Source organism: Caenorhabditis remanei, chromosome II (genome assembly GCF_010183535.1).
Source record: "Caenorhabditis remanei strain PX506 chromosome II, whole genome shotgun sequence".
In the NCBI taxonomy this organism is placed as follows: domain Eukaryota; kingdom Metazoa; phylum Nematoda; class Chromadorea; order Rhabditida; family Rhabditidae; genus Caenorhabditis; species Caenorhabditis remanei.
Genome location: NC_071329.1, coordinates 7,376,704 through 7,395,222, shown reverse-complemented (window position 1 = coordinate 7,395,222; position 18,519 = coordinate 7,376,704). Strand labels below are relative to the sequence as shown.

Here is an 18,519-nt window from a genome sequence, read left to right as displayed (position 1 = left end):
TAATAATAGGAAAAGTCATGCTTTCTGAAAATGAAAAAATATTAAGAAGATCATATTAATTGGATAACGGCGTATTCAAATGAAGCATTAAAGACTGATCAATCAATGGCTTAACATCTAAATCACAATCCGTTATCATTGGTTCTCCGTCACTGCTACTCGATGTACTTGTAGATGTTTCAGATGAATTATCAGCAAGTATTCCAGAGCATTGAGCCAATTCTTGGGTATGTTGCATTGCTAAATGGATGAAAAGAAGGTCGGTGGAGTTGGTGGAATACGTGCACAATGAGCATTGAATCGGAATATTTCCAGCTGGATTTCCAGTCGTCGGTCCGAAAATTGAAGTCGTCGCGGGAACACCGATGACGTCAGAAGTCATTGTTGGAACAATCTTTTTTCTGAAAATATCTTTATTTGATCACTTAACCAGAAATCATGTTTTCATCGCCTCCGTTTTCCCAACTACTTTCTCCCAAATATATTACTTCCCCGTTCTGTTATCCGAATGAAACAAGAATTGAAATCCAGTTTTGTCTTCTGAATTCACTCGTTCCGCGATATATTTTCGCTAAAAAACTGAAAAAAACAGACAAGAAGAGGAGTGGAAAGGAGACACACGCTAGAAACAAACATCACTGGAAAATTAAAGATTGGTTGAAGATTTTTGGGAAAAAGTGAATTATGATGCATTTCAGAATGAAGGTTTGGACGGATTGTGACGTGAATTTTTGAAACGATCGAATTGGGAAATGAAGTTTTATTTATAGATCGTCTGATCTTGTTTCGATATCCCGATGTCTGAAATCTCAGAACAGACAATTTTCAGACCAGATAATCTTGAACTGAAAACTGAGATTCTTGACATCGGAAAATCTTATTTTCGAAACTCTATTTTTCGAAAAAACTGAGTATTCAAATGCCGAAACATCGAAGTGTTTACAGTTTGGATAGATTCGAAACGTCTTGAGTTGATTAACAATATGTCTGGCAGTGCGTCCAAATATCCAGATGTCCGAAGTTTACTATTCTTGGACAAGTCTGTTAAATCTTCGACGTTGTTAGTCATCGAGAAATCTCAGTATTTAAATAACATAGTTTCAAAACTTTCCGGAGTCGGATTCCGGATTTTTCTGAAAGCTCGGAAGTCCTCTCCACATCTAATCTTCTTCATTCCCTTCTCTGCTCCGAAATCCCTCTCCATGTGAACATCCCCACTGCGTCATTACTACCTATACTCTCTATCTCTCTTCACTCCCCAACTCATTACTCCCCATTTTTCCCATCAATTTATTCAACATTTCGAATGAAAAAGGTGCATTACCGAGACCAGTCAATAAAAAGAGTCGTTCACAGGATATCTAATGACCTTGTACTTTTTCGAAAGTACCAATTCGAATCCCCCTTTCCCACTACCGTACTACTCACTTGCTCTGTGCTCTTTTCAGTGCTCCCGGTGATCCATTGGTTCCCTCGGTTTCGTGTCGAGCAATATGCTTCTCCAACATTGCTGGACTCTTTGACACGTGTCTACAGAATGGACACTTTCGGGATCCTGGAAAACAAGTTGATAGGGGATTGAGTTCTGGATTCTAGTGGTATCTACCTAGGTCAATATTCTCTGGAAGTGGGATATGATGACGATAATATTTATGAAAATGGATATATCTTGCTTCACGTGTCGAGAAGTTGCATCCATTCTCCTCGCACTTAATCGGTGGATTACGGTGATAGATTGTCACGTGGTAGGACACAGAATTGTACCGCCCGTAGATCTTCCGGCATACAGTACACATGAATCCACCGTCAACTTTCTCAATATACTTCTTATTCCTGCACCATCCTTCCTTGTCGTCATTCGGCACAATCTTTTCCAGATCCGTGGTGGGTGGAGTTGCAGAGGAGTTGGCGCGCGGAGAACTACCTTCTGATTGAGTTCTGAAAAGAGGAGTTGTTTTTTTTCTGGAATTCAGGGACAGATCTGTTTGAATCTACCTGCTATTTTCCGTGTCAGATTGCGGAGAGAACGTCAAGTTCGGAGCTCCTTGTGATCCACCGAAAAGTGCATTGAAGAATGGATTCGTCCATAAATTCAGCATAGTCGTCAGATAATTGGGTATCTGTTGTGAGTTGGTATACTGTAGAAATGGACTCGAACTCTGCTGGGAGCATTGAAGAATGTTGGCAAGGGTGACTGGAGGTGTGGATGATGATGCCAAGATTTTCTGATCAAGACCTGATATTTGGCAGTATCGGCAGATGGCAAGGACCTGAAAATGGTGAGTAGAGTTTTGAGTGGGATAACATTATATGTAACATGGGAACCTAGCCTCATTTGGTGGTGATACCAACTGAAAGTAATTGTTTTGTTGCCTCCTTAATCAATCACGTGGATCTAGAATCAATGACGAATTCCCCCCATAGTATTCTCGAATGATCTGTTCCCCTCTTCTCCCCTCCCCCCCCCCAAGTTTCCAATTTTCCAACGTGGCTAACCAACTTGAAAATGAAAATAAGAAAATTCTCTTATCATCATCGTGATTCTGTCATGTTTTTCTCTAGGTTTTTTCCTTTCCAAAATACTGCTCTATTACCCACAGAAAGTAGGGATGTTTACTTTTCGAACTGCTCTCACCTCGTTCGGTTGGACACTTTTCATTTTGATATCACCCGAATACATCGACTCGAGTATCACTTTGAAGGCAGCCAGGGCGTTGGGAAATATCGAAAGATCCAGTTTGATTGAGGTGATTGATTCATCTGCGGATTCTGAAGAGGTGGAAGAAGACGTGGATGAAGACGTGGAAGATGATGACGTGGCGTCTTGGATGAGTTGATGGAGAAGTGGAGAGAATGAGGAGAGGACGATACGATGGCCGAATAGAGTTTCTTCTGGAATATTTGGAATGATGGCCTAGAAAATAAAGAACGGGAAACTAGTCCGCGTCGGGATAATTTGCAATAGAGCGCACTTGCAGCATTTCATAGTTCAAATTGATAGCCGCAACACACAAGTGATCACTCAGAAACATGAAATTCTTACCTTCAACACTGTCATCATCTGTTTTGTACTTCACATAAATCTTCGTATCGAAATCAGTTCGAATCGAGGAATCGGAATCGTCGAGAGAACTAGGAACACTCGGATTATCTTCTTCCATTCTTCTGTTTTGATCTAGAAGTTTCTTCGATAACGAATAGAAAATAGAATATTCAAATGAAAGAAACAAAAGGGAAAGTGAATGTTATGAGAGAGAGAGCACGGTAAGTAAGCAAGCAGGAAGAAGAGTGGGCGGAGTTTATGGAGAGAGGTGAACGGTAACAGAAAAAGGGAAAAAGAGGGGATAGATGACCAAGTAGAGGAAGAGAATATTGGGAATGGGGGAGAGGTTTATGAGTTTCTGTTTTGAACGGGAAATGGATTGGGAAAGAGGGATAGATGGGGGGGGGGGGGGGGAGGTTTCGAGTGAGAGATGCGGTGATTTATCTATCTTTTGTAGGAGCATGGCTCTGCTTTCAGTCTCTTTTTCCAGAGAAATGATCGGACTTTTCTGAATTTTTGTGAATCTACAGTAACTTCATTTTTGCAGTTTACAACTTTTTGTACGCTATTTTTTGAGAAGGTGTTCAATTGTGGAAGTGTGGGTTCCCTGGGTTCCCTGCAAGCTCCGCCTTTTTCTCGGTTATAATTCGTCACGGAGAAGTCGTACAAAAAAGTTTTCGACTAGAAACATAAAGGACTAGGTTTGATCTACAAACGTTGCAAAAACTGAAATCAGAAAACAGTTGGTACCAAAGTGAAACCTTGTCAAGGTCAGAGCGTCTCAAATGAAAATGAGAGAAACTGTTTTTGTTTTGAGCATATCGGTTTTCTGTTCAGATGTGAGTCTGTCCAGATGGTTAGGTTGACCGAGATTTTCTAGACACAGTTTCTTCTTTTTCTGAGTTTCTGTGTATCTCAATATCCGGATGTCCGAACATCCAGAAGTACTTACGGAATCTTATGGATCTCGTCATTGAGGCGGTCCTTACAGGTCTCGTTACCATAAGACCTGAACTACTGAGAAACATTTCCTTCTGTTACAGGTATCGATATCACACACTGAAAATTAAACTAAGGAATATAAAATGACCTATTGCATCTTATCTTGAATCTCTCAAAACTTCCTCTCCTAAAAACTAGAAAAACAGTTACAACTTGAACAGTAGTACAATTAAATCACAAGAAAAAAGTTCGTCTTGAATCAATAAAGTCGAGAGAAAAAGAAAAAGTTGAGAAATTTCGGAAAACATGGAGGTCGGAGTACACCCGACCTGTTTTTCAGGTGTCTCTCGAGATTCGAAAAACACCGTCTCTTTTCTGGCTGATCGTTCTTGAATGATAAGAAAAGTAGAAAACGAAGAAGAAGTGCATTGCTGGAAATCGTGTTGGCCACGACCACCTTAACCTTTCAACGATAAAATATATGTATTCTCAATGACCTCATTATGTTTTTTGTTTTCAGGGGAAGCTCTTCCTGGCACCCGATGGTACCGTACCCCTGAGTCATGAAGACATTTCCAATGGTCTCTTCTTCTTTCTCTTCCATAATGTTTGCTCCCGATCGGATCATTCTTTTTTCGACAGTAACACAAAAAATATTGAGAGAATTTCCTTTTTTCTTATCATAAATTGGAAAAAAAATAAGAAAACAACCAAAATAAATGAAAAAGATAAGACAAGTAGTACTAAAAAAGTAGGAGTTCCAGCTCTTTGGCAAAAGAACTGTTCGCTATTTTCGAATGGGAATTAGGGCGGGGAGTAGAAGTGGGGAAAACAAGTTGGGAAATAGGTTGGTGTCCAAGTTTTACAGTAGTGATAAGGAACATAGGGAAGTGAATAAAATTGGGGAAGAGAGAGGTTTGTTTTGAAAAAAATGGAGGAGGGAATGAGTGAATGGAAAAAGTTTTGGAGAAATTCTACAGAGATACTAAAAGGAAGAGATGAGTTACTAACCATGTGTACTGAAGACTTAAATTTTCAAAAAAAAACTGACGAGAGCCATAACCTTCGTAATGACGAACCCGGTTCCGTTTTCACTAACTCTTAATAAGACGGTGCTGACTCGTTTCAGTTATGATTTCGAGATATGTCAAATCGAGATATGCCGTGATCAACTTCAGTTTCTAGACTGCTGGATTACCCTTTCGAAATGGAAGAATCTGATGCGCCTTACGTGAATTACTTATTGACTTCATGTGAAAGTTAACCTAAGAGGCTGTATAGAATTGCGAACATCTGGATACTAGACATTACAGATAGAATACCCTGAGGTTTTGAACTTAAAAATGCGATTTTTCTTGTTGTCTGATATGAAGGATTTCCGAAGTTTCTTTTAATGAGCTGAGACTGAGAAAAATAATAAATTCTAGAAAATACTCTTGAAATTTGAAAATAATCAACAAAAAGATAAATCCGAATTTGAAAACCTCAAACGTATAATCTTCGAATTTTAAACACAAAATGAACTGAGCCTGTACAAAAAAACTGTTAAGGATACAGAATACTGAGTTTAAAGACATAACCAATAAATAGTGGATCATGAAAAAGGAAATGGTAATCAAAGTAGAGAATCATCTGAAAAATTAAAGAAACTGAAAAACACATGTTCCTCTTTTTCATCTTCTCCATTTTCAGAATTTCTTCTTCTATATGATAGAAGACACGGTCAGAAGAAGGGGGCGGTCCTCAATCATCTAATTACTGACCCCCCGACAGTCCCTCCCAGGGCGAGAAAAAGTGAGAGAGAGACGGGGCGAACAGGGGACAGAGATTATTTGAATTGGTTCCAAAATGTTTTAAGAAGTGTAAAAGTAGTAGAAGATGGAGAGAGAGAGTAATAACAAAAACTGGATTCATTCTCACCTATTTTTCAAAGATGGGAAAAAAGGAATTGGATGAAAAAATAATGAAATTACAAGTGTTTGTTTTTTTCGACGAAGAACATCTCGAGTTTTCGTGGGTTGAGAATTCTGAACTTTTCCGAACTTTCCAATGGTTTCCGGAAAACGGTAGACACTAAAGTTGGATTAAAATGGAATAAACAAATGTGAGACATTGAAATGTGGACATCCGGACAGACAGATAAAAATATTGAGGACTGAACCAATATCAGAAAGTGTCTACATTACACAACCTTTGCCGCAAGTTCTGACTCATACGCAGTCAACTTTTCAGATAACGGAGTAACGGACAACAAGAAAGAGAGGGTCATTAGGGTAGGGAGTATACTGTGCATCGAAAGATATCTGATGGCACAGAAAATAGAAGAAAGAAAAGTTAGTCCCGACCTTAATTGGGGTCCGAAAAGCTTTGGTTACTGTAGTTTCTTGAGGAAATCCGGACGAAGAGACATACAAACAGACAGACGGATATTTAACAACGCAAAGAAATCAGGACCAAATGCTCACAGAAAAGTTATATTTAGATATCCGGGCATCATGGAGTACATCCAGGTATGCTGAAACTCGGATTACAGAAGTTCGAACAGAAATTGAATTAATGTTATACCTGGACACACAGACAAACGCCTAGACTATCCAGAAATCTCAGAAATCTCAGAAAACTCAGATTCAACACTCAATGAATCCAGAATCCAGAATCCACTTCCTGTCCAACTAACTCCTAAAAAGTGAAACCTAGAGCTTATCTGAGCCCATCGTACTAAAACTAACTGCCTCCTCCCCGCCTCTTCGTCCTCCGTCCTTGCCCTCTTCCCATCTCATTTTTTTTCTGGGAGATGGCTCTCCCCGGAAAAAGGTAAATCCTATTCCCACTTAAGGTACCCTCTCTCTCTCTTTTCAAGATTTGACCCAAATGGATAAACCTTTTCTCTCTCTCTCTCTCTTACTTTTCAGTCCTTCTGGAGCCAGGAGGCAACATACAAACACACGACAAATTGAGCTCCTTCTCGTTTTTTCCTTTTCTCCCCGTGCCGAAGCTCATTTCAAGGTTTCCGCGAAATTCAATTTCGTGTCCATGTTTGCCCATCATCATCCAGTTGCTCTCTTCTCCTTAGCCCCCTTTTTTCTTGTCACTGACCGCTCCTTTTCTCTTTTTTCTTCTTCCTTCTTATTCTACTTCTTCTTCTTCTTCTTCCTTTTTTCATATATTCCTTTCTCTTTTTTCTTATTCTTTTCTCTTTTTTCTTTGACTCATTTTCTCTGTTTGTGTTGTCTACTTCTTCTTTTCTACAGTAACTTTACACACACAATAGCTTCACTCTCTTTCTGGTTGTGACATTAACAATGGTCACTATGAGAGGTGAAAGAGCAAGAAAAGAAGAAAAAGAAGAGAATTATTGGAACGTGGAAAGAGCATAAGCATACAACTTTCAAATATGAAACATTGTGTTTACGGTAGGAGGTTGGGTTTATTCGTGTGGGAGAGAAAAGGACAATACCGTAAAAACTGTATTATAACGGCATGCCGATATATTTTCGAACTACCTTCCAGAGAAGATTTGGTGAGACTCTTAAAACGTCACTAAAAACTATTCTAAATGTTCTGTTTGCTGTTGAAAGTGCCAAATTTTAATAAAAATCACGGAAATGTAAAGGGAAATACTAGTGGTAAATTAATACAATTGCGGTTCTATTACAGGTGCCTTAAAAATTCAGTAGTTACGGTATCTTAATTTGTTTCAGTGGTGGCAAGAAGATGAGAAGGTTCCTGTGAATTTTATAAAACTGATTCATCCAGACGTCCAAAATCCGAAAATTGAAGCGCCAACTTATTTCAGGGAGTACTGATTCCAGGCTACTCATTTATCAACTAACATTCTACTCTCTTTTTTAATTTGAATTCGAGTTCCTGGTATGCACGGGAACGCGTTTTGCTGAGACGCGTGAACGATTAGTTTTACTCAAATCCGAATCGAAGACTTCTCTGAAACTTGATTTCAAAATTAATGATCAATTGGCAAAAGGATCTTTTATTCGAAGGTATACAATAAAAAATGAATAATTCAAACATTATCCTGAATTTTCCAACTGTTCAGATGGTTTCTGAATTTCTCAAATTTTCCAGGTACACATTTGTTTCTTTCGTAGTTAAAATAACCAATATTACAATACAAGTGACCAGCAGAAAAAACCACGCTAGACCAATAAAACTGAAAGAAACTATACGAAAGAAAAAACAAGAAACCATTAGTTCGTGTACTACATGTTGTTATTTTCTTCTCTGTCTATCTCTATATTGGGTCAAAAGAGAGAAAACAAGAAATGAAGAAGAAGAAGCGTGTTAATGTAGTAATACTAAACATTAAACTTCAAAATAATTTTATTTTACAGTTTCTCTTATTTTCTGTTTTTTTTCTCGTCCAGTTTCAGTCAAAGCTCTTACCCTTTTTCGATAGCATCTTGTAAGGGTAACCTGTTCCGAATGTTTTGACCGTCACTCAAAACGTACTAATTGAGAAAAAAAGTACTTGAAAATATACATGGAAAGAAGCTGGTCTCGAATCGAATTGAACTGTTTTCAGGAATTGACCATTGTCCGAGGGATCGGGGGACTATTTTGGGGAATTTCGTCAGGATGATTCTAAAGATTGAGTATATAATATTGCATCCGAAGTTAAAAAAAAACCAAACCGCCACCTGTGCTCGTACGTTGCAAAACGAGAAAATCTTGCATATACTTTTTTTCGATTTGAAATTTCATGTTGTCCATATGAAAAATTTGAGAGCTCATAACTCGGCTCACAGAAACTTTAAGCAGGTTTTGACTGCAGAAATGAACTCCCGATAGTCGAAAGTACCTATAACTAAATTTATAGATAGTTGAAAAGCCGCGTCTCCAAAGACTACCCTTGTTAGATATGTGTTTCTCAAAAACTCAATATGCGAGCTCTCGATTTATTTGGAGATGAGATGAAGAATTTTGGTTTTATCTTAACAATTATTTGATTATCGTGAATGGTCAGACGATTACTATTGCTTTTTTGTATCACCAATTATCCTCCAGAGAGATAAAGTTTAGAAGACACGATGCAATTTCGAGTCTTTTTTCTTCAAATTTCCATGAATCACTGATAGACTTTTGATTTGTAGATTAAGGGGCCTTATTTTTCTGTTTCAATTCTCCAAACTACAGTTCAAATAATCCGAATCTTCTCAAATCAATTTTTTATTCTCTGTGCCTCATATCTCATTTCCCAGTTCAGCTTCTTCCTTATTCTTTAAAAGTCACGAAACCTTTCGGAAAAGATGATAAGTCACTGTTCCCCTTCTACTTGGTCCCCCGCCCATATAATTGTTATCTGACTCATTTCCAACACAAGCGGCACCGTCTTTAAGATTTCCCTTTCTTTTGCCGCCGAAACGATGCAAAAGTTGTCCATTATTGCATTTCTGTGTGCAAGATATTTATTTGTTCAATAGGTGGGTGAATTATGACAATTGATGATGATGTTGTTGATGAACGGGGGAGAACAAGGAAAATGACAAAAAAGTAAGGAGAGAGAAAGGGAATTTGGGAAAAAGGACGGAAAACATCACAGTGTGAATTTATGATTTAAAACTTGATGGGGTGATGGAATTCAGGTGAAAATTGATGGGAGATTTCAATTAGAGTTCAAATAAAGTTGAAAAAGTTGAAAAGGAAGAAGAGAAGAAATTGAAACTTAGGGATAGTTGAAAGTATACTGTATGTTTGCTAGAACAATGTTTTATGACCGGTGGCCGAGGTTTCTCCCGGCCACCAATCATAACACTTCCAGACAAAAATCATACAGGGAGGAGATCATAAATATAGTGCCAAAACGTCACGAATAAATGTAGACACAATAAATAACCAAGGATAAATTGACATATATTGACATAAACTTTCAGGAATCTGAAACTTATTTAATTTTGAATTTGGAATAATGGGAAAAAGAAGGTTTCTTATTGGTGATTATTCGATCTATATAAGCTGAAATTTTAAGAAAGAGGGAATTTCTTTTTGGAGGAAAAAGTGGACCTTCAAAGTGCAAGAAAATCATTCACATGCAAGTTTTCCGTGGAAGCTAGTCATCGCAATTCCGAATGCTTGAACTGCTGAAAGTGGATATCTGAAGTCCATTGTGAAGTCGTCGTCAGAGATTCTTCCGAATTGCATCACGATGTATTCTGGAGAGCTTTGATGAATGATTTGGAAGTTTTTGACAGACGCCTGAGTGACACGACCATGAAAATTGAGCACGTACGATTGGGTTTCTGGAAAAGACAAAGTTTCTGTAGTTTTCATTTATCTAATCCCTCACCATCATTCCACTGTGGACTCTTGTTGCTCAAAACCTTGAGAGAATCCAGCTCATTGAATCGATATCTCTCGAGAAGTGTATGCTTGTCCTGAATCGGACGGACCGTGCAACGAGTTGCTGGTTTATTTTCGGTGGGTGGCTCGATTCCAGGCATGACAATGGTCATCTTACGAGGTCCCTTGAAGCCGAGCACATTTGTTTCCTGAAAAAATAACATGAGATTCTAGTTACAGATCTTGTTTTATTTTCCAGATGGTTCTTACATAAATAACTGCAGCAAGCTCTTGACGAATCGACAATTGATTACTAGTTTTCTTTGGATTCTGTCCCGAATCGTAGATTGTGAATTGAGTTCCGAGAGCATTCGATCGAACCTTCGCAACATATCCATCGCCTTCACGGGACAAGTTAGTAGGATCCGTGCTCAAAAGATAGTTGGCTGTCGTGCTCTTCTTTCTCTTTCTGGCTGCCAACAGAAAAATTTTTTGTTTACGATCCTTGTCGACTTCTTCCAAATGAAGATAGTAGGTTGGGAACATTCCCTTATCAACTCCGCTCTTTTGACGACTAATTGAGCACTTGTAGAGGCAGTGCTCTTGAGCTGGATCCTCCACGAATCTGGAATGATTTTAATTAACTCGGACAGACAGAGAAATCACTCACTTTGCCAAATTACTCTTGATATAGGCATAGTTTGGAAGAAGTTCACTCGGAATCTTATCCGCTACCACTTCATTGTGCCATGGACTGTCTGCGTAGCTTCTTCGATCGTCTTCATCGTCAGAGACCACACATGGATTCAAGTTGTTCTTTGATAGTTTCGTTGAGATGTCATTGTCAGAGAAATCGTTGATGTTTCTGGAATACAAGAAATGTTCACTTAGTTCCCTTCTAACCTATAATTTGAATACGAATTCTGTTTGTCTCTTCTAATGCTCACTCTGAATTACTTCACTCTCAATACTTATAATCATCATCTTCCTCCACTAATCAACTCACATGAGCGTCTCCTGAGGTATCGAGTTATGACGTGTTGTTGTCATCGATTGAACACGTGGCGGAGCGACTGGGGCTTGAGTTGGAATCAATGGAGCATTCATGTTGGAAACACCGTCGGTTGAAGGACTAGTGAATGCATTCGCATTGTCAAATGATGGATAGTCCTTCATGCTGAAATTGATTGGAGAGTTTATTCAGTGGTGGATGACATGGAATCTAGAGATTGTGTCTCCGTTAAGTGATCAAGAATTGCCCGTTTTAGAACTGATACTAGTTAGAACTGCCCTTTTACATTCTGAAAACATGCCTACGAACAGACATGCAGACAAACCAACTTACACATTCGCGAATCTTAGAAGGTCCTCTTCCAGTTTTCGGCTCATGTTGCCGGAGAGCTCTACTCCCGAAACGAATTGATATATCTAACAAGAGGAGGCAGAGAATCGGAAAAGTGGGCGGCGTTTGGTTTGGAATGTTAAGCTGGTTTTCGTTGATTGGCAGGTTTCGAATTGGAGAGAGAAAGTGGATTGAAATTGGGAGAAAGGAGAGGAGAAACATCATCTGGGGGTGTGGGAATGGAAGTAGAAGCCAAAAAGACGAAGAGGTGGTAGAGAAATGCTCCGAAGCTCGATGCAGGTTTGGTCGATAAACATTACCACTACGCCATCTGGACGCACGGACAAACATACTGACAGACAGAGAAAACCAAGACAGAAAGACAAAACACCTGGCTCATATCAAGAACTTTTTAACTTAAAAAATAATAGTGTGTAAAACATACATATCATCGAAAACAATCAGATCAGACATTCCGCTGACGAGTCACAGGTCTCAAGGGCGAATAGTTTCAGCAGAAAAATAGAGATGAATAGGTTTCTGGTCAGTGGTTCACCTCCGAAAATACTGATATATCTAGCTTCAGAGCTCAACTTATATATGGTGTGTCAATTATCATCACCTTGTGACAGAATGGCTAGACTATGACTGGAAGCCTCCCAGTGGAATACTTGAGCTTTCAAACTTCTGGCTCTTCTCTCGGAAAGACTGATTCACTCAGTTGTTGATCATGGCTACCGTAGTCTCAAACTATCAGTTACAACCCCATAATTTTGAGAGAACAATTATCTTGTTTTCTCCGAGATTCCTTCCCTCCCACGGGTTTTCGAAAAGATCTACCCCCGTAACGAACCTATTCAAACTCATCGCTGTCGATGTGGTTCTCACACTTCCAGCACTTTGATGTCGTTTCTGTTTCTGTTTGTCCTCCAACATCTTCCGTTGACGTTGCAAATTCTGCTCGATCCATTGAGAGTTCGTATCCGTCATTTTTACCCTGGAATCGATAGCGAAAACAAATTAAAAAAGAAAATAAAAAAGTCCAAAAATTCAACAATTGTTTTGAGGTGAACAATCGGATTTCCGGGAGTTAAACCGGATAAGAGGGAGATAAGAAAAATAAGAAGAAGGAGACGAAAAGAGAAGAAAACGGAGCCAACAAGTGTAAAAAGAGGGCCCGAGCAGACGGAGGCGCATGCGCTCATTCGTCCTCACCACGTTGCCATGGTGATTATTTCGGGGAGAAAGAGAAGAAGTGGTGGAGAGCAGGGGGCTCTCCGTTCGATATATTCAATGTTTATGTCTCTTTCTTCTCTCGTTTTCGGAGAAGTAAGTGAGGAAAGATACTGCGTCTCCAAGACGACCAAATACACCCTTCTGATATTTCTCTTTGCTTTTTTCTCCACGTATTTTGTGGCTTATTGGCGTGTGAGTGGACGAGTGGGAGTGAGAAAAAGGGGAGGAGAGATGGCTGAAAGTTAGACAAAAAAGATCAAAAGATAACAATTAGGTTAGATGCGAATGGGGAGGAGAGAATGGAAGAGAGGGAAAGCGAAGAGTTAAAGAGAAATCTGGAATCTTGATACTACCAAAACCTGCAATAAAATGACATGTTCACCAGACTGTAAGACATCCGGACCCATGGATAAATCTAAATTAACTTTGAAAATCAATCCTCTAATTCAGTCTCCAAATTCATATTCGTCCTGAAGATTTTTTCGTTTGAAATATCGATATTCCAACTGAATGTCCTTACTTCTTTTCTTCCAGATCTCTTTACACTTTTCATTTTTCAGATTCCTTTCAGAAATGGCGTCATCCAAGTATCCCTATGTCCTGTCCACTCAGTTTCTTATGCTGTCAATTGACATCTTTTTCAATGCACTGTCAGTTCTCTGCTATGGGAATAATATGACTCTTTTGATGATTTATATGTAAGTTTCCTCCTTTTCTTACTCTGAATCTTTCAATATCTTGTTTTAGACTACAAGATACACTTCTAATTATGTCAGCATTGGTACTTTTTGTATCATTCACTGCCACTTTTGTCTTTCAACTCGGGTTGATTCATATCGTGATAATTCAATTTCTGCCAACTATCATCATTTCAATATTCTACGTTTTTGTTTCGATTGGATGGCATTATGCAAGTTTGGTAAGTTACCTTTTTCTTTCTCTTCTTCTTATTTTGTTAATTTTCAGAGCTCCACTTGGGAAGACCAAACTATCAACATTTTCATGCAAACCCCTCTTGAAATATTCTATATTTTCCACAAAGTGATCGCCTGCATATTCTATTCATATTACAAACGAACGGCTCTCCAGATATCTGATCCGAAATACAATTCTGATTCTGCATGGCTTCGAGAACTTTTCATCAAACATATGAATGAGAAAGCGGCGAAATTGGAAGCGAGAGCAGCAGCAGCTAGTTGACTCCATTCATTTTATTTTCTTGATGGTTTCTCTATTTAATCAAATAAAAATTCAATCTTCTCTGATTTGTCTGACCGATTTTCAGAACTCTTGAAAAGAGACAACGATACTCCGAAACTACGCAAAAACTAAACAAGGCGCGCCACTTTGAGCGGGAAGTAATTGGTTTCAAATGAATATTTAATTTTTTTTCAGCTTTCTCATGAAATTTCTGTAAATTTTCATTGAAATCTTCTGAATCCTATTAAATTTCCCTACTCATCTTAAAAACCAGCTTTCAGGCTCCAAAATGCACGATACAAAGAATCCATCACAAAACTTTAAAGTGGAGATAAGGCTCAATCAGAAATTGTAAGTTGTTTAAATTGAAAATAAAATTTCAAAGTCAACTGTTTCAGCCCAAAGTCTACAGTTCAAACGAGGCTTCCCGAGTTTGAAGAGTTTATCAAATCACATGCAACGAATGCGAGAAACTGGAAACCCATCGTGGTGAAGTCAGAAGAATCACCAGCTTCAGGTTTGTGGCTTTGTCACAATTTTCTCATCAAAAATCTAACTATCATGTTTTTTTTCCAGTTACCGAACTATTCGAGAAGCTTGTCATTGGAACTTGCCATCTGAAAGACGGAGATAAACTCAGCAATCTTCTCGACGAGTTTTCCATCAACCCATCAAACATCCACGTCTACAAACTACACAAAGACGGTCCACTCTCTCAAAATATCGGAGAAGATGACAATGAGGATAGTATCGTCGGTTCCCAACTGTGGCAACTTCCATGTGTAGAATTCGATTCGATTTGGGAAAACTTGATCTACGACTCAAATCTGAAGAATGAAATGATGTCGTATGTAAGTGCACTCGTTAGCCTATCTGAGAAACATGTCAATACAACAATCATCAATGTCAATCGGCTGATTCTTCTTACCGGACCGCCTGGAACTGGAAAGACTTCCCTCTGTAAAGGTCTCGCTCAACATTTGTCGATTAGCATGAATGACCGTTATCCAAAGTCAGTAATGATGGAAATTAACAGTCATAGTCTCTTTTCGAAATGGTTTTCCGAAAGTGGAAAGTTGATTCAGAAGATGTTCGATCAAATCGACGAATTGGCGGAGGATGATAAATGTATGGTGTTCGTGTTGATCGATGAAGTTGAATCCCTCGGAATGTGCCGTGAATCATCCTCATCCCGCTCGGAACCTTCCGATGCGATTCGTGCTGTCAACGCATTGCTAACACAAATCGATAGAATTCGGAGGAATTCGAATGTACTGATTATGTGTACATCGAACCTTGAAAATTCACTAGACCGGGCGCTTGTCGATCGTGCGGATATTGTCAGAAATGTCGGAGAGCCATCCGATTTCGCCAGATATGCGATTCTGAAAGCATGTATTCAGGAATTGGCAAAAATTGGAAAAGTCATTGTCGACGACGAAGTTCCAATGCCACAAGATATCGTTAATGTAAGTCAGGTTTTCTGTAAAATCATATTCAAAAGTTATACTTTCAGACCGAGGATTGCCGGAATTCCTCTACCGAAACCCTCTTCCACATTGCTCAAGAAGCACGAGGCCTGTCAGCTCGAGCTATCTCGATGCTTCCAACTCTTGTTTATGCCAACAGTTTGGGACAGGACCTCTCCGTGATTCATTGCATGGATCTGTTCCGTGACGCCGTTCATGAGCGCTTGAGTCGCCATACTAACTGATTTTTTTTTTTGAAATTTTACCTGTGTTATGATTATTTTTCACAATTTTCAGTGTCTTATCTAAATGAAATTGCATTCAATTTATTCAAAGTAAGACAAACACATTCATTAAATTAGTGGAGGAAAAATAAATAGATAGATAAGAAAAGAATAGTACATTTCACAAATCATCGCCTTCATTCATCTCGACCTCAAAGCGGTTTGGCCGCGTTCCTCCTTCTCCTCGTTCTGCTCGTTCAGCCTGACTTCTTGTTAAACGTGCTCTCAACATTGACATGAATGGTTGAGAAGAGGAAACGATCGATGGTACCACGAAGCCATCATTTCGAACTTTCCGAATTGCACAACGCGGGACAATACTTTGACCTTCAAATTGATCAGGATTAAAAGCAGGTGGCATCTGAAATTGAAGAATAATCATCATAGGACACTTTGCTCACAACATTACCGTATGTTTATCGATATTAAACTTGCTTTTGCAAGAAATAATCATATTCGCGAGACACTGTCGAATCGTCTCATTGAATGGATCGATAGCAAGAGCTCTGTTGAAGAATTCAGTCGCTCTATCAGTCTCGCCAAGAACTGCATAGCAAAGAGCCATTGAAGCAATCGCGTCGATGTACTTCGGCTCCATTTTGATAGCTTTTTGATAGAAAAGAATAGCTTCTCGTAGACGACCTTTGTGTCGTGATATGTGTCCAATATTGTTAAGCATTGGACGCCAGAAATCGTCGATTGGTCTGAAATGGTTTATGATGCGTTTGAACTTAAAAACGAATTTCTTACTTTTTGAGAACGTCTTCCAATGGAGTATCCTCTTCTGTTTCAGTAACCATATGTAGAACGGATCTGAACAAGCCATCAGCTTCATCGAATTGTTTCGCTGAATATGCGACACATGCTTCTTCATGTCTAATCAATGGATCATTTGGAGCTCGAGCCACAGCTTCCAACATAAACTTCTTGCTCAGTTTCTGACTATGAGTACAGTATTGAAGGGAAGTGTACAAGAATGGTTCCGAGCTTCGATCAACCAGTTTAGAGGCACGATAATAGCAACTCATTGATTGTTCATGTTCCACTTCGAAGTGAAGAATGTGTCCGAAAGCTACCCATCCTTCAGCGAACGTAGAATCCATCATTGTGCATTTACCTTGAAATAAAACTCGTTTTCTTTGCACAAGCTTTTGCACAAGAAATAAACTTACTAATGAAATTTCTAGCCTTTGCATTAGATCCTATAGTGTAGTAATAGAGAGCGACGCAATACCAGGGAAGAGGAACATAAGGATCATCAGTAACCAATTGATGCCCTAACTCCAATAGAGATCGAGAATCTTTCAACATAGTTAGACAGTGAATTCGAAGAAGAATGCATTCGGGATGTGGTCCGAATAAATCAAAAATCTCGTCAGTCAACTTTTTAGCCACTCCAAATCGACCCATCTCATAGGCATGTTGAGCGCGTTCGATTAGAATCCGTGGATCATGATTTCCTTCGTGCAACTTCAATTGTTCTTTTCGAACTTTCTTGTAATTTTCCCATTGAGCAGGCTCAACGAGATTGTATTTTGTCATCACCCTTTCGATGTGGAGAGTTGTGCTGTCCTGCAAACAGAAAAAAAAAAGAACACCTCACAAAAAATGTTCTATGATACTTACAAGGCTCATTGCATAGTTGATACATATCATGGCGGCATCTCGATTCATTAGCTTTAGAAAACTTTCAGCTATAGTTATCATCAATGCTGGAACCATTTTTAATCTCTTGGATATATTATCCAACTCGGCCATATTTGCGAATGAGTACTTTGTTTTCTCCTCCTCTACATATCGACCCGTGACTTGTGAGAGTGTTCTAATTGGAAGTGGACCCGTGTGTCCAATATTTGGAAGAAGATGTCCAACAGCTAATTCAGTAACTTCATCGTACATTTTCCGTTGAAATAATGCAGTGGCTGCGTAATACGCAAATACCACGTGGATTTGATAGTAATTCCGTCGATTAACTAGATCACTGACACGACGCCATTGTCGAAGAACTACGAGAATTTTGATATACTCGGCGATACCGACAATATCGAGTTGTTCGTCATCGATTATATTGGAGTAGAGGGTATCAGCGTAAGCGACGGCTTCTTCTGTACGCCCCAGCTCAAGCATTTCTCTGAAAATAGTCGAAAGATAATCAATCATTTCAGAAATCAATCAGTACATACAAGACTTTTTCCATGCTAGCTTCATCGTAATATTCGGAACCATCAATTCGGCTTGCTAGCGTTTTGATCGGCTTGAAACGGATTGGTTCGTGTTTTGGAAGGTCTCTGAAGCGATGAAAAATTAATTTGAATAAAAGTGATAAACTAACAGTGAAGGTACTGCTTTTGATGATGAAGGTCCTTCTCCAGACAGGGATGGAACCGCAAAACCATCGTTGTCTGTTGCGTCTGAGTTCATACTGCAAAAAAGAGGCTATTGTAAGGAAAAAATGAGTAAAGCAAGAGGACGGTGAGAAATTTTAGTTGTAACTATAACCAAGTTGTATTCTATAAATTTTATTCATTAAAAGCTAGCTTTTTAAAGCTCAAATAAAAGCATATATGAGCACAGAAATCGAAAAAGCCGTCAAAAAATTCAAAAAATTGGGCGGAATATCGGAGCGTCGTAGTCACTTCTTTCGGCTGAGCGCGCTTACACTTCTGAAAAATAAGCCGCGAAACAACTTTTTAACATTAAAAAATGTGC

At 39.0% G+C, this 18,519-nt stretch overlaps 5 protein-coding genes across 5 annotated transcripts; 2 read left to right on the top strand and 3 right to left on the bottom strand.

Annotated features, from left to right (window-relative positions):
• Nucleotides 1-55: 55 nt before the first annotated feature.
• On the bottom strand, nucleotides 56-3,161 carry GCK72_005088 (uncharacterized protein; the record flags this gene model as incomplete). Its single annotated transcript, XM_053725025.1, has 6 exons — nucleotides 56-401; nucleotides 1,429-1,555; nucleotides 1,607-1,938; nucleotides 1,996-2,270; nucleotides 2,636-2,892; nucleotides 3,044-3,161. The coding sequence occupies 6 exons, from the start codon at nucleotides 3,159-3,161 to the stop codon at nucleotides 56-58; spliced, it is 1,455 nt and encodes a 484-aa protein (XP_053589219.1).
• Nucleotides 3,162-10,021: 6,860 nt separating this feature from the next.
• Nucleotides 10,022-12,611, bottom strand: GCK72_005087 (uncharacterized protein; the record flags this gene model as incomplete). Its single annotated transcript, XM_003117434.2, has 6 exons — nucleotides 10,022-10,239; nucleotides 10,287-10,488; nucleotides 10,550-10,904; nucleotides 10,950-11,144; nucleotides 11,286-11,456; nucleotides 12,475-12,611. The coding sequence occupies 6 exons, from the start codon at nucleotides 12,609-12,611 to the stop codon at nucleotides 10,022-10,024; spliced, it is 1,278 nt and encodes a 425-aa protein (XP_003117482.1).
• Nucleotides 12,612-13,430: 819 nt separating this feature from the next.
• Nucleotides 13,431-14,057, top strand: GCK72_005086 (uncharacterized protein; the record flags this gene model as incomplete). The annotated part of the gene is made up of 3 exons (XM_003117362.2): nucleotides 13,431-13,555; nucleotides 13,605-13,776; nucleotides 13,824-14,057. The coding sequence occupies 3 exons, from the start codon at nucleotides 13,431-13,433 to the stop codon at nucleotides 14,055-14,057; spliced, it is 531 nt and encodes a 176-aa protein (XP_003117410.2).
• A 289-nt stretch (nucleotides 14,058-14,346) lies between these two features.
• On the top strand, nucleotides 14,347-15,771 carry GCK72_005085 (uncharacterized protein; the record flags this gene model as incomplete). Its single annotated transcript, XM_053725024.1, has 4 exons — nucleotides 14,347-14,408; nucleotides 14,456-14,574; nucleotides 14,634-15,526; nucleotides 15,574-15,771. The coding sequence occupies 4 exons, from the start codon at nucleotides 14,347-14,349 to the stop codon at nucleotides 15,769-15,771; spliced, it is 1,272 nt and encodes a 423-aa protein (XP_053589218.1).
• A 160-nt stretch (nucleotides 15,772-15,931) lies between these two features.
• GCK72_005084 (uncharacterized protein) lies at nucleotides 15,932-18,231 on the bottom strand (the record flags this gene model as incomplete). Its single annotated transcript, XM_003117062.2, has 7 exons — nucleotides 15,932-16,171; nucleotides 16,220-16,514; nucleotides 16,561-16,927; nucleotides 16,983-17,382; nucleotides 17,437-17,941; nucleotides 17,994-18,098; nucleotides 18,143-18,231. 7 exons carry the CDS (start codon nucleotides 18,229-18,231, stop codon nucleotides 15,932-15,934), a joined length of 2,001 nt encoding a protein of 666 aa, XP_003117110.2.
• Between the last annotated feature and the right edge of the window lie 288 nt (nucleotides 18,232-18,519).